The 14,757-nt window shown below is 43.3% G+C and overlaps 1 protein-coding gene across 1 annotated transcript; it reads left to right on the plus strand.

The window, feature by feature from the left end:
• The first annotated feature begins 530 nt into the window (after positions 1 to 530).
• Positions 531 to 3,094, plus strand: LOC127317901 (calcium-dependent protein kinase 2). The gene is made up of 7 exons (XM_051348505.1): positions 531 to 1,409; positions 1,501 to 1,653; positions 1,751 to 1,866; positions 1,973 to 2,140; positions 2,228 to 2,355; positions 2,505 to 2,604; positions 2,700 to 3,094. The coding sequence occupies exons 1-7, from the start codon at positions 608 to 610 to the stop codon at positions 2,793 to 2,795; spliced, it is 1,563 nt and encodes a 520-aa protein (XP_051204465.1). The 5' UTR covers positions 531 to 607; the 3' UTR covers positions 2,796 to 3,094.
• The last annotated feature ends 11,663 nt before the right edge of the window (positions 3,095 to 14,757 follow it).

Raw genomic sequence — 14,757 nt, forward strand, 5'->3', positions numbered from 1 at the left:
CTTGTCCTAGTATGGATCCCCAACGCTAGTAGTAGGCCTTTTCTCTCTTCCTTGCACCGGGATGCTTTTTTGTTGTATTTTCCGTTATGCTTCATAATGGAAATCAATCCCACCATGGCGGGCTTCGCGTGATTTTCTTATATTAGGTATAGGTATAGATTTAGAATGAAAGGAAACAAACAGTCCTTTTACGTTTTGTCTAAAACAAATACCAAGTGTAACCTAAATGTGATGAAAAATGTGATTTCAGAAAATGGTGAAGAAAGCAAGGAAAATGATACTCTAATTTTTGTATGCAAAGTTTTGCCCTAGAAAGATCGAAGGAAACGAAAGTTGGCAGAGAACCTACCATCTGCTGCAAGCTGCCATCGCTGGATGGCCAGCTCTATATAGGCACCCACGGCAGCGTCTGTTATTTTACCCTCCTGAGCAAAAAGTCGGAAACCGAAGCCAAACCACGAAGCCGTTACATTCCCGCCATTCCCTCCCGGCCTTCCTTTTAGCGGCCACCCCCCAATGCCTCCCAGCTGGAAATCATCCCCAATCAAGCTCGCCCCATACAAGCGCACGTCCCGCTCGCCGGCGACCACCCCCATCGGCGCCGGCAATGGGCAACTGCTGCCCGGGGTCCCGGAAGTCGAGAGACCCCGCGGCGGACTCCGGAGGCTCGTCCCGCCCCGGCGGCGGCAGCAGCGCGGGGCCTGCCTCGGTGTCGCCCTCCTCCGCGCCGCAGCACAACAAGCCGCCGGCCCCGATCGGCCCCGTGCTCGGCCGCCCCATGGAGGACGTCAAGAGCATCTACAGCGTGGGCAAGGAGCTCGGGCGCGGCCAGTTCGGCGTCACCTCCCTCTGCACCCACAAGGCGACGGGCCACAAGTTCGCGTGCAAGACCATCAGCAAGCGGAAGCTGTCCACCAAGGAGGACGTGGAGGACGTGCGGCGGGAGGTGCAGATCATGTACCACCTCGCGGGGCAGCCCGGCGTGGTGGAGCTCAAGGGCGCCTACGAGGACAAGCACAACGTGCACCTCGTCATGGAGCTCTGCGCCGGCGGCGAGCTCTTCGACCGGATCATCGCCAAGGGCCACTACACGGAGCGCGCCGCCGCGTCGCTGCTGCGCACCATCGTGGAGATCATCCACACCTGCCACTCCATGGGCGTCATCCACCGGGACCTCAAGCCCGAGAACTTTCTGCTGCTCAGCAAGGACGAGAACGCGCCGCTCAAGGCCACCGACTTCGGCCTCTCCGTCTTCTTCAAGGAAGGGGAGGTGTTCAGGGACATCGTCGGCAGCGCATACTACATCGCGCCGGAGGTGCTCAAGCGGAACTACGGGCCCGAGGCCGACATATGGAGCGTCGGCGTCATGTTCTACATCCTGCTCTGCGGTGTCCCGCCATTCTGGGCAGGCAAGCTTCCTTCCCTTGCTACTGATCTCTTCTCTCGCTCCATTTTTGTATTGCCTGAACTGAATAAAAATGTCTGATTTGCTGGAGACAGAGTCGGAGCACGGCATCTTCAACTCCATCCTGAGAGGGCAGGTAGACTTCACCAGTGACCCGTGGCCGCGCATCTCCAGCGGCGCCAAGGACCTCGTCAGGAAGATGCTCACCTCCGACCCCAAGAGGAGGATCTCTGCGTACGACGTCCTCAGTAAGAGCGTGTCACTTCTGAATTTCAGCTTGCTCTGCAGTTGCATCGATACATGTAATTTATCGTGAACAAAATGGCTTTTTCCTGTGATGTTCAGACCATCCGTGGATCAAAGAGGACGGTGAGGCTCCTGACACGCTGCTCGATAACGCTGTGCTTGGCAGGCTCAAGCAGTTCAGAGCAATGAACCAGTTCAAGAAGGCGGCGCTAAGGGTATTTTCTTCTGTTTCAGTCAAAAAAAAGTCTTAGTCTGAATTCTGAAACCGGGACAGTAGAATCACTTACTATAATTTTCGTCTCCTGAACGAATTCATGGCAGGTGATCGCCGGGTGCTTGTCGGAGGAGGAGATCAGGGGACTCAAGGAGATGTTCAAGGGCATGGACTCCGACAACAGCGGCACGATCACCGTGGACGAGCTGCGGAAAGGGCTGGCCAAGAAGGGCACAAAGCTCACCGAAACCGAAGTCCAGCAGCTCATGGATGCCGTAAGCAAAATGATTTTTTTTCAGTCGCGACCGGTGGTTTAACCAATTCGCTCTCGATTACCCAACGCGCGCATTGCTTGCTCGCAGGCCGACGCCGACGGCAACGGGACGATCGACTACGACGAGTTCATCACGGCGACGATGCACATGAACAGGATGGACAGGGAGGAGCACCTCTACACCGCCTTCCAGTACTTCGACAAGGACAACAGCGGGTATGCTGATTTGCCATTTTTCTGACGGAATGCGGTTGCAGTTTTGCAGACAGCACTACGTACAATCCTAGGAGGATGTTCAGAATTCAGGGCTCGAGTGTTTCAAATCATACCTTGACCTGAAAATCCACTGATCCCTATGCGTGCAGGTACATCACGACGGAGGAGCTGGAGCAGGCCCTGAAGGAGAAAGGCCTGCTCGACGGCCGGGAGATGAAGGACATCATACAAGAGGTCGACGCCGACAACGTAAGCTAATTCGCACACTTCTCTGCTAATCGTGTGACATTGTTGGGGCACTCGAAATGGCTGAGATCAATCGATCTACCTATTCTTGGGTGCAGGACGGGAGGATCAACTACACGGAGTTCGCGGCGATGATGAGGAAAGGGAACCCGGAGGCGGCGAACCCCAAGAAGCGGCGCGACGTCGTGCTCTAGGTAGAGATCGAGCAACCTCCACCGGCGTGCGCGCATTGGAGAGTATCATCAGCCGATCGGAGGGTCGATCAGGGGAGCACGGCCTTGAACGGGGAAGGATTTCGACTCGTCAGGGCGACGAAGTGATCACCGGAAGCGCGTACGTCAAGGCCGTGTTCGCGTGTACATTTTGTACGATAATATAGAGGTTGGGTTGGGTTTGGAAGAGGAAGGGAGCGATCGAATGATCAATTGATGGGTGTGGATTGATACTGTATTTACTGGTCAGCTGTATAATTATTAGAACTGTTCATACGGTTTGTCGGTGATCGTCGTGATAATAAGTTAGAAACAGCGCGCAGCCACGAACTACTAGTAGTTAGAAACATGGTAGAATTCGACTATGATACTGAGTTTGATCAGAACAACTATTGCATTGGGATTTGGGAGCAACACGGGGCAGGATTTTTTTTCAGACACGAAACCTGGGTGGGGCGTAGTGATTGAAAATGGAGCGGAAAGATTTCGGCTTTTTCATGGAAAAACAGAAAGAAAATGAATATAGATAATGGAAAAGGAATTTCGCGGAATAAAAATGCAATGGAAATAAAAAAAGGTCTTTTCCGATGGAAAAGAAGCGGAAAGGGAATTTCTGTTTTTGACTAGATTTCATGCATTGTAGGAGAGATGCAAATAAAGTAGCTCATGAAATAGCTAGGAACTGCCTCTCGATTTCCACTAGTTATAGTTGGGTTGCTGAACCCCCTAGTTTCATTTTGCAAACTCTCCTGAACGATGTAATTATTGTTTGATTTTGGAGCAGCAAGTTTCAAACGCACTCTTTTTCTTACCAGGGTACCTAAGGGGACTGGAAGATTTTTAATGAGACGGCTTGCTAGCTTAATATATTATGCTTTTACCTAAAAAAACCGTTTTACGGTTATTGTAGCTTGCCAATCTAGGTCTAGGCCCAATCCAAACTAAGTCAACCTCGTCTCAGCGACTGGTGTGACCCACAACTTCGAGACGGTAGGTTCGAGATATTTGCAATATTGTTGTTTGTTTCACGCATGTTGATAGCTAGATATAACTAATAGTCTTAGTTGTATCGAAAAATATTGAATGTCACAAGCATAATTTATATTTTACAGTTTCATATTCAAATGAAGGCACCAATTATAGCAGCCATGCACTCCTATTTTAGGCCCATCTGTGGCAGACTACCTATTATGGGCCCTTTTAGCAAATACGGAATACAACCCATATAGCTAGACCACACTTGCTCAAAGGGCCTAAATGACACATCTATATATGAGCTTACCACCATCTAGTCGTACTCTCTATCTAATATAGAGGGAACCATGGGCCCACTTTCAATTTCCACAACCTATCCCCGTCTAGCCACACTCCAGCTCTCAAGCAATCCAAGTTCTTAACACTCATCTTCCATGATAATTATTAGGTGAACTCCACGTCTCGGATCTTGTGCCGCTCTCGAAGCTGCGCTGGATCTTGCGCCGCTCTCGAAGCCGCGCTGGATCTTGCGCCGCTCTCGAAGCAGCACCAGATCCTCAAGAGATCTGGATCCGTATGATTGTTCTTGTGTCTCCTTATCTGCAGGTTTGCTCTCCATCCAATCTACACATCATGTTTCATCTTATTCTTTCGGATATGTATGCTTGTTCTTGTGTATGTTTATTAGTTATTGATGTTTCTCTCTTGGATCCACAGCTAGGCCGTCATCCTAGGCGTGCGCAAGATGGCGCACATACGCGCGGTGGTGATGATGTCGTCATCTAGCAGAATTGGCACGGAAGTACACGGTGTGTTTTTTGCCATCAGGTTGAAAACATTAAACACATATTCTTCCAGTGCCAGTTTGCGAGATCTATATGGTCAGTCATCCAAGTAGCGTCTACCCTGTATCCTCTGACTAGTGTCGTCAATGTCTTTGGCAATTGGCTTCATGGTATCGATTCAAGGTTTAAGTTGCTTCTTAGGGTGGGGGCGCTAGCAGTTATCTGGGCGCTTTGGCTATGTAGAAATGACAAGAGTTTAATGATAAAAATTGCTCTTTGTTGCAGGTCATCTACAGATGTACAAGTATTCTCCGTTCGTGGTTACCTCTTCAGCGAATGGAGAACCGAGACCTATTTATGGAGGTATGTACACGGTTGGAGGCTACGGCGAGGGATACTTTTTCCCCACATGGGTGGCAGCATAGTCTACGGATAGAAGCCCCACCTACACCTTAGGCGTCATATGATTCATCGTTCCGATATGTATCTCGCCAAGTTCTTTTTATCTTTTTTTTTTATCTTTTTTGACTTGAGACAATAAAACGGCTGTGTGCATCCTGGTTATGCAGAGGCTGGATGTAATTGCTTTTTAAAGTAATAAAGCATCCTTTATCGAAAAATCTAGCGTTTGGATGGTATGATGTAGATCAAACGTGACACAAAACTTGTGCAGAATAGAGAGGCGCTAAATAGATCCAGATCTAATTTTTAGTTTGATTTTTAGTTAGTTTTCTTAGTTATAGATCTGTTGAACAGAGTGGGGCTCAAGATATTAACTTTTTGCTCAACTTTATTAGTGGAATCTACACCGACTCGATTGAATTGGGTAACTGGTTTCAGTGTAATTTGATGTAATTGAATGGAAACAATCAATCTTCATGAACTGAATTCTCCATTTGTTAACTATAACGGAATAATATTTCTAATCCCTAATCTATAATAACTAAATAGGAGCAACCCACTAATTGATTTCTCTCAACATGCAAGTATGCCACCTAAGCAGCCTGCCACATCAGCAAATAGTATGTTTTTTTCATTTAATCATTTAAGGATAGTCAGCAAATCTTTTTGTTCAAGCTATATTTATCAATGATAACCACCACATCTTCTCGCCTCCCCACTATGTCTTTTCCATTTAATTGACTTTTCCGCTTCCCTCTCCATCTACCCCACTATTTGTGAAAAGAACCGACGAATTCCCTCTTTTTCATCTGTGTATATTGTGCCTAAATTCTTCCTCATTCTCTATAGATGTCATTTTCTTCGCCTCCTCACTGACCGCCATTGCCTTCCACAAGACTGCATGTCCGCTTCCTCCTAGAATAATTATCCTGCGAGAGCACAATATACATGTATTCATGTGATATGCTGCCCCAGGTACTCAGGTAGCAACATTTGGGTTCTGCACTTCCAGTAAAGTTCATTATGCAAGGTTAACTGTATTTATTTTTGTCTGGTTTTCAAGAGCGGCCAAGCCTGATCTCAGTGTTGTTACTACTAGCAGAGATGTTGCAAGTGGGAGGTGGTCGGCTGGCTGGTTCTGACGTGAATTGAGTCTACTTTGGGTGACATCCATCATTTGATTATTATTTTCTGGTAAAAATAAACCTATACAGCAGCACCATATTCAAATGGCAGACCATTACGTTGAATAGGACTGCAGCTATTGAACCTAATTTCGTATAGTATAGTCTCTTTGTTTGACGGCGTAAATTGTGATTTGTGAGCATACAAGTTTTATACTCAAATTTTGTATTGTGCCAACACAGCTTTTTGATATGCATTACCATCTCAAAGGGTCGTGTGATTATAGAATAAACAAGACTGATATATATTTGGTTTCAGTCAGAAAATGCACCATCCGAGAGTGATGTACGCATTATATTTGTATGCAAAGTTTTATTCTAAAATATTCAATACTCATTTTGTTTTGAAATAGGCATTGTATATTGTGGCAACCAAATAACAAAATGTTTTGGTTGATTTTCTTTTCGATTGTTTGGAAAATTTCTTATGTTGTAAATTTGTTGATTGTGCTACCATGACATGTGGTGTCTTTTTATCGGTGTTATCTCCCTACCTCAATCTTGAAATCATTTTCCATCTATATATAATGTATGACCTTTATTTAACTAATTTCCAAATGTTGTAACTTTAAGTTTATCTAAAAATTCCCGCAGCAACGCGCGGGGTATGGTCTAGTTGTGATTAACTATTCTGCCATCAATGTGTGCACGAAACACAACAAAAATAATGCGCCACCTTATATGCAGAAACTCCTCCCATGTTCCTGCCACAGATTGTGGTTGTACCATGTCACTCAAAAATTCTTATTCGTGGTCATTGAGGCCATCATGACGCACTGTCTCAATGATCATGTTGTACATAATCACACAACATGTCATCACCGCACGCATGGTCTTCAAAGACCATGTTCTAGCTAGGTGTCGAACAATAGTCCACCGAGTTTGGAGGGCACCAAATGCCCGCTCCACATCATTTCTGTAAGCCTCTTGTCTCTAGGAAACCTCTTAATTTTCTCTGTATTAGGTTTGCGGACTGTCTTCACAAGTATAGCATCATCAACAAGATAGTATGACTTGTCATATGCATTGTCATTGATCTCATAGTTCACCACATGAGAAATGAACCTATACACAAAAATAGACTAGACACAAACAAAAGTGTGTGAATTAAAAAAAAAGGCTTAAATGTCTTATATAAGCGAACGGAGGGAGTACTTTTGATCCCAATTTGCATGGTTTAACTTTTAGCCAAATTTATGTGTCTTCTTTTACGAAATGAAGGTTTACGAATTGAAAATGACTTGTGATTCATCTACAGCCAGATCGGGCAGTCGAGGTAGCAGCCAAGGAGAGGAACACGATGGGGTCTCGACTCGTCGTGGTCGCGCGTTTGCATCATCCTGTCGTCCTGCAAAAACAAGGACAGTTTGCGGCTGGACCACGTTTATTCATGTCTGTGGTAGACTGGTAGGCAGGCTAGGGCACGCATGCCTCAGTGTAGCACGTCGACAACCACAAGAATATACACGTGATAGTGACAGGATAAATACGCAAGTTTGAAAAAAACAACATAGCAAATTGTCGTTTTCGGCGCTGGAGCAGTAGAGCCGCGATGTAGTTCTCACGAACATGAATCATGAATGCGAGTCGGGCCAATATGTGTCAAATGTTTGTCAGGGGGGTCAAACTTGGGCTCCATCCTCGTTGGTGCTAAATTTAAAGGGTCGCATTTTGAAATAGTTTTGCCCGAAGAACAAAGGGGACACTTTTACTATTTTTTGCTCCAGGTTTAATTTTTTGAAAAAAAATACGGCGAAAGGCGACTAGTAAAAAATCTGCGAAATTTTGAAGGAAAAATACACCCAGTCAGGGACAAAGTCTTGGGTGGTTGCGCTAGTTCTTTTACCTAAATGATTTTTTAATAGGGTGTACCCGCAAAAAAAGGGTGTTTCATACGCACCCTTTATTTGAAATGCCTTTTAAACATATTTATAAATGTTAAAAAATATATAAATAAAAATATCTCGTGTATATCTTGACATGTTAAGTGCTCACAAAGTTCTTTCAGCAAAAATCGATATGTTTTGTGCGTTGTGTTAAAAAGACAAACTTTTGGTGCTAAAATAGTCTATTTCTCGAGGCATTATATTTTTTTTACAATGGTACAAAAATTGTTGGTTTTATGTGAAACTTTACAGGCACATATAGAACATGTCCTTCTACATGCAAAAAAAATTTCCTAAACTTTTTCGGTTTTTCAAATATGTTTTGTACATACCGAGTGCATATGCACCTGGAATCAGTTTTGGTTTTCCGTTCTTTTTCAAACTTTACACTATTTTTGTCGTCCTCGGAAACTTAAAACTTTTATGGCCCTTCTTGATCATGCTAGACTAGATGACTTGACGAAAATATAAGACACCTCCATGGGCTGTGTCCAGACTAAAATGACTTGGCTATTTTGGTCCCAAAATAGCTAGGTCACGTGATTAGGTTGGTTAGTTTGCAAAACTTTTGAAAAATACTTTTGAACCTTTCTAGGTAAGAAAACAGGTAAATCACGCCTTTTGGTATGGCTAAATTTAAATGATTTAGCTATTTTTAGCACAAATTTTAAATAAACTCGCCGACTAAAGTAGCATGCCGTTTATTTCAGTTAAGCCATCCAACCGTGAGGTGACCAAGAAGGACCATACAGGTTATAAAGATTTAGAAGGAGCCACAGTGATCTAATAAAGTATAAAAAGGAGACATTTAAAACAAACAAAAAACGCTTTTTTGGCATGCGTGATAAACCCGTGGATGTGACGCACACGACTCGAGTTGAGAGCGCAGACGCCAAGACCTGGAGCGCTGCATGCGGCACGGGATGGCTACCGCGAGCAGATGCAGGAGGGGATCCAGACAAAACTCTGAAGAAAGCAGCGTGTATGTGCCCGGTACACGTTCGTTGCAGGTACCTAGCGGGGCATGTGCGCGATCGACGCGTGTGCGAGCGTATGGGATGGGCTGGCCTCCGTTGCAGACCCGCGGTTTTGGGCAGACGTCGATTGCCCACCACTTTCCGTTGGTCCCACGGAGCCACAATTAATAACACACGTTCGCGTGCACACCCGTACTACAATACGCCAAATCGTTCCACCAAAAATATATCAACTCTATTAAAATTTAGATGTATCCAAATTTTAATAAAGTTAAGATATTTTTGGTGAGACGGATAAAGTATATTCTACAATACTCATGCCGCAGACGTATAACGTTTTTACCGGTGATAATACCACGAATTTTACTAATCACTCCGTTCTAATATATAATACTCCTAGCCTTGAGTACTTGGCCTAGATTTAAGAAAAATATAGGCTAAACTATATCCTTTTTTGAAACCATAATATATTAAGCTAGCAAGCCGCCTCATTAAAAATCTTCCAGTTCCCTTCGGTACCCTGGTAAGGAAAAGAGTGCGTCTGAAACTTGCTGCCCCCAAAATCAAAGTATAGTTACATCATTGATGAGAAAATCTAAAAGGAAACTAGGGGGTTCATCGACCCGATTACAGGATTGATTATTCAGATAACTAAACTTCGCTAACTCATGAGCCACCTTATTTGATTCCCTCGGACAGTAGGTGAAACTAACTTTATCAATTGTACTTGAAAGGTCGACAATATCCGCAAAAATTGCAGAAGAGTCACTCCACCAGTTTTGCTCCCCTGTGCATGCTTCAATCGTTTCCGCTGAGTCAGATTCAGCTATAAGATCATTGCAACCCATATCATTAGCAAGAGATAGTCCCTCTCTCATTGTCATTGCCATTGCTTCTGCTAGGCTAGCTGAAGCCACATGCGGTACAAAGGCATATCTAGCCGCCAAAAAACCTCCCTGGAAGTCTCGTATCACAGCCTTCACCGCACCTGCATTACAGTCGCCATGGAAAGATGCATCGACGTTGAGCTTGACTTGTCGCGGGTTTGGTTTGCTCCACTTGACCTCCTGGCTTTGTCTCTTCTTCCTATAGGTTGCATCCGAATTTGCAGTAATAGATAAAATAGACAACATACACTTATCAGGCGGTGGTACTTCTTCCCCATGAGTTCGTCGTCTTCGGATCCACCACAAATACCAACATGTAACAGTTATAAGTTCCTGGAGATTGATATTAGTATATCCTGGGACCATAGTCTCCTCTTTGCGTAACAAATTTTCAAGCACAACCGAACCAGATCTATCTTCTTGTATGGAGTCTTGTATGATGTTAAAAATTCCAATTCTTGTCCACATATCAACAGCTACTGGGCAGCGAAAAAACAGGTGGAGAATGTCTTCAGCTTCTAAGTTGCAGATCGGACGAACCGCCTCATGTCCAATATGTCTATTTGCCAAAATGCATTTAAGGGGGAGTATACCATGCAACGACCGCCAAACAATTTTTTTTTTTTACTTTGCTTGGTATCTTCAGTTTCCAAACAATTTTCCAAACTGGATTAGTAGCCGAGCTCCCTGGCAGTGTTAACTGGTTAGACCTAGGACCGAATTGATGTCGCCACTGGATGTGGTACCCAGACCGTACTGTATATCTCCCATGCTTAGTGTAACTCCACGCAACAAAATCATCAAAACCCTGAGAATTTATAGGAATTTGAAGGATTCGTGTCACATCCACAGGATTAAACATATCAGCCAGTAAATCCTCGTCCCAACTTCCAGTAATAGGGCTGATGAGTTGACTAACCCGTGTAAGCAAAGAATTCTGGCGAGGAGTGATTACCATTCTATTACGGCTAGAAGGTATCCATTGAACAGTCCAAATATTAATGGAGTCGCCGTTACCAACTCTCGATATGATACCCCGTTTCAGAACAGGAATACCCGCTAGAATACTTTGCCAGGTAAAAGAACATCCTTGTTTAGGCCCCGCTTTGAGAAGATCACCATCCGGGTAATATTTGGCGCGAGGAACTCGAGCACAGAGAGATGTTGGTTCAGTTATTAATCTCCAACTTTGCTTGGCTAGCATAGCTAAATTGAATGAATGAAAATCCCTGAAGCCCATACCTCCTTCATTTTTTAGAGTAAACTATATCTAAATTCATTAGAATTGCGATAAGTATTTAGAGTTGGATGGAGTAATTAAGATTGTACTTTACACTTGATGAACTTTATAGAAATTACATCAATATTTTGAAGACTAATTTAATCTAATTAGATTCATAATACAATATATTTTCATACTATACATATTAGATGTTGTAAATATTGAAAAAAATTCTTTAAATCATATCAAGCGTATAACTTTTCTTTTCGAGTAATCTCTCGAAGAGTGTACAATTCAAATAAGAGAGTTGGCACAATTTATAAGGTAAAATGGGCCAAAGAACCGCACAAACCGACGGATCCACGCCGTCCACACGACACTAGTTCACCAACGCGACAAATACACACCTACGGTTCTGCGACTGCCGCCTCGACTTACATCACTCGGCACCAATGCTGCACACGAGCAGCAAACCACACGACGCAACCGTCTCGTAGCCTATGATACTCGGGTGACCACTTGCATACCTCAGACGTCACACAAAATCTAGGGTCGTCACACGACGTAGCAACAAAATCAACCACTACATTGCCCGAAGTTGAACCAGTTGGGTCTACCATCACTGCATAGTGGTTCGAGGCCGCCGCCTCGACAAGCAACCACCATCCGGGGTCGTTGATTAAGCATCCGCCTTCGCTGACCATAGAGTCACACTGCGCATCCTCCATGAACCAGTCGCACCACGTTGGCAAGGAAAACTCCAAGGTAACGCCTCCAATAAGGCGGCGACAAATCTATCATTGCCACCCTCTCCCAATGGAGCTTAGATTTTCATCCGGATATATTAGGACCCCCACCCCCAACTCGCCGTGTCAATCAAGATCAAAACTCCACAATGACGCAAATAAGAAGGGGTGATGACCCACAAGTATAGGGGATTGCAACAGTCTTCGAGGGAAGTAAAACCTAAATTTATTGATTCGAAACGAGAGGAGGTAAAGAATACTTATAAGTCTTAACATCAGAGTTATCAATTCAGCTGCACCTGGAAAAGCGCTAGTAACACTAGTGATGTGAAAGCAGCAGTAATATGATAGCAACAACAATAGTAACACAACAGTAGTAGCAGTAGCACAAAGGAGATGGCACCGGAAAATATTCCAGTGCGTAGTTGACTAGAGAAATGATGATGACAGAAGGACCGGGGTTCCCAGCTATCTACACTAGTAGTAACTCTCCAAATAACATGTGTTGGGTAAACAAATTACAGTTGGGCAATTGATAATTGTGAGGGCATGACAATGCATGTTATGATAAGATAAAGTTTATTGTAATATTTAATTGGGTATTACAACATAATACATAGACCGTAGTCCAACTGCGTCTATGACTAATAATACACCTTCAGGTAATCATCTGAACCCCTTCCAGTATTAAGTTGCAAGCAACAGATTATCGCATTATGCAATGCGTATAAAGTAAATAATAGAATTATCCTTAGACAAAACATTGTTGTTTTCTTCCTAGTAGCAACAACACATCTACAATCTTAGAAGTTATTGTCACTCTTCCAGTTTACTAGAGGCATGAACCCACTATCGAGCAAAAATACTCCCTCTTGGAGATACATCGAACTACTTGATCAGGGTAACTACAAGTACTGGAGAGCATGCAAGATCTTAAATAACAATAGTATGATAATATGATGAACAATCTGATCACAATTCCACAATTTATCGGATCCCAACAAACATCACACTAATTACATCATATGGATCTCAATCATATAAGGCAGCTCATGAGATTTGTATTGAAGTACATGGGAGAGAGAGTATAAAGTAGCTACAGCCGAGAACCTTTAGTCCAAGGGAGAACAACTCACGAACCATCATGGAGTCGAAGTGGAGACGATTTGTCGATGGAGATGGCTCCGGGGGTCAATCCCCGTCCCGGCAGGGTTCCAGAATAGGAACTTCTGATCCCCTAAACTTGACTGGACGATGATGGTGGTGATGGAACTTTTTGGGGATGGAGGCTTGTTCTCTCAGGGTTATCGCGTCGGAGGCAATTTATAGGCGGAAGGGTGAGGTCGGTGGCTCCAGGTGGCCCTACACCTCCCCTAGGTGCGGGCCAAGGCCAGGCCGTGCCTAGGTGTGGTCTGGCTGGCCCCTGGCCCCCCTCCGTCTCTCCTATAGACTCTGTGTTCGTTTCTGTAAAATAGCAATTTTGGCTTTTGTTTCGTCCAATTCCAAGAATATTTCCTGTACAACTTTTCTGAAATACAAAACAACAGAAAACATGGAACTGGTACTGTGGCATCTTGTCAATAGGTTAGTGCCTGAAAATGTACAAAAGTGCAACAAAGTGTAAACAAAACATATTGGAATTGGTGTAAAACAAGCATGGGAATCTAAAATTATAGATACGTTTGCAACATAACAGCATCCCGAAGCTTAACTCCTGCTCGTCCTCGAGTAGGTAAGTGATAACAAAAATAATTTTTGAGGTGACATGAAGCCAGCACAATCTTAATCAAGTTATTGTAAAAGCATTGTGAGCTGGGATGAGAGTACTCTAAACATAGGCATGATAGATATAATTCAATAGAACTTAGCAACTATGTTATAACATGAGGAGTAACTCAAACAAAAGATCATGAATAATAATGCGCTGAAAGCAACTGTTTGTTTATGGGCATAGAGAAAACATAGCAAAGTGGTATTCAACTTGTTCTTTATGAAGTACCAAAACATAAATGCCAGGACACCTTTAAAGTTTAGAAGGTGACTAGATACAAATAATTTGAGAACAAGCAATAGTCATAATCATAAATTAATCAATAATAAATTTTGGGACTATGCACATTATACTCAGAATGACAACTATGCTCTCTTAGTGGTGCATAAAGCAAGAAGATAAAGACTCAACATAAAAGTAAAAGAAAGTCCCTATGGGGAAGCAAGATTAGTCATGTGCTAGAGATTTTTATTTTGAAAGCAGTAGGATTGTTGAAAATATATATTTTGAGAGGTATGCAACTGAAGCAAAGGTTCATGTCCATTGAAGGAAATGCCATTTGGGCCTCAACGGTAAAAGTGTATCACGTTCCCTTTAATCAAGTTGTGGGAGGTAACCACTTCTTATACTCTAGTTTGATAACTGTATATTTATCTTTTCTTTTAGTAATCTTTTCGGTTTGGTTCTTGCAAAGTTCTAAGCTAGGGGAGATTGTTTTTTGCATGTGTAGAGTCTTGTCCAATCTTCACTAGCTCATTAAGTTTTAATGAAATCATGTAACCTGTTGTTTTGATATGCTTTCTTAGATAAGTTTTGTTCCTACTTATGTAAGGGATACACTTGATCATGTTAGACCCCGTAAGAGGGAAGTTTTAGAACTTTGATGCACCTTGTTTAACTTCTATCTAGCTTGAGATATCATTTGTGATCCTCTTATAAGCATTGACATGATCTCTACATTTCAAAAAAAAATAGAACATGCGAAAGAATCTCTCAATGCTGACTTGGGTGTTGTAGTAATTGTCTTAAAAGTTTAACCTTAGAGATACTCAAGCCCATAGAAATTAATGATCAACTTGAAGAAACTGTCGAAGTGAGTTGTTAGACGG

The sequence above is a fragment of the Lolium perenne genome, chromosome 1 (assembly GCF_019359855.2).
Source record: "Lolium perenne isolate Kyuss_39 chromosome 1, Kyuss_2.0, whole genome shotgun sequence".
Lineage (NCBI taxonomy): Eukaryota > Viridiplantae > Streptophyta > Magnoliopsida > Poales > Poaceae > Lolium > Lolium perenne.

What these genes read in the sequence shown, in the direction of transcription:
- LOC127317901 (XM_051348505.1), top strand. Translation starts at nt 608, where the DNA reads ATGGGCAACTGCTGCCCGGGGTCCCGGAAGTCGAGAGACCCCGCGGCG. An exon ending in TGTCCCGCCATTCTGGGCAG is followed by an intron (nt 1,410 to 1,500) that starts GCAAGCTTCCTT and finishes TGCTGGAGACAG; the next exon opens with AGTCGGAGCACGGCATCTTC. An exon ending in AAGAGGTCGACGCCGACAAC is followed by an intron (nt 2,605 to 2,699) that starts GTAAGCTAATTC and finishes TCTTGGGTGCAG; the next exon opens with GACGGGAGGATCAACTACAC.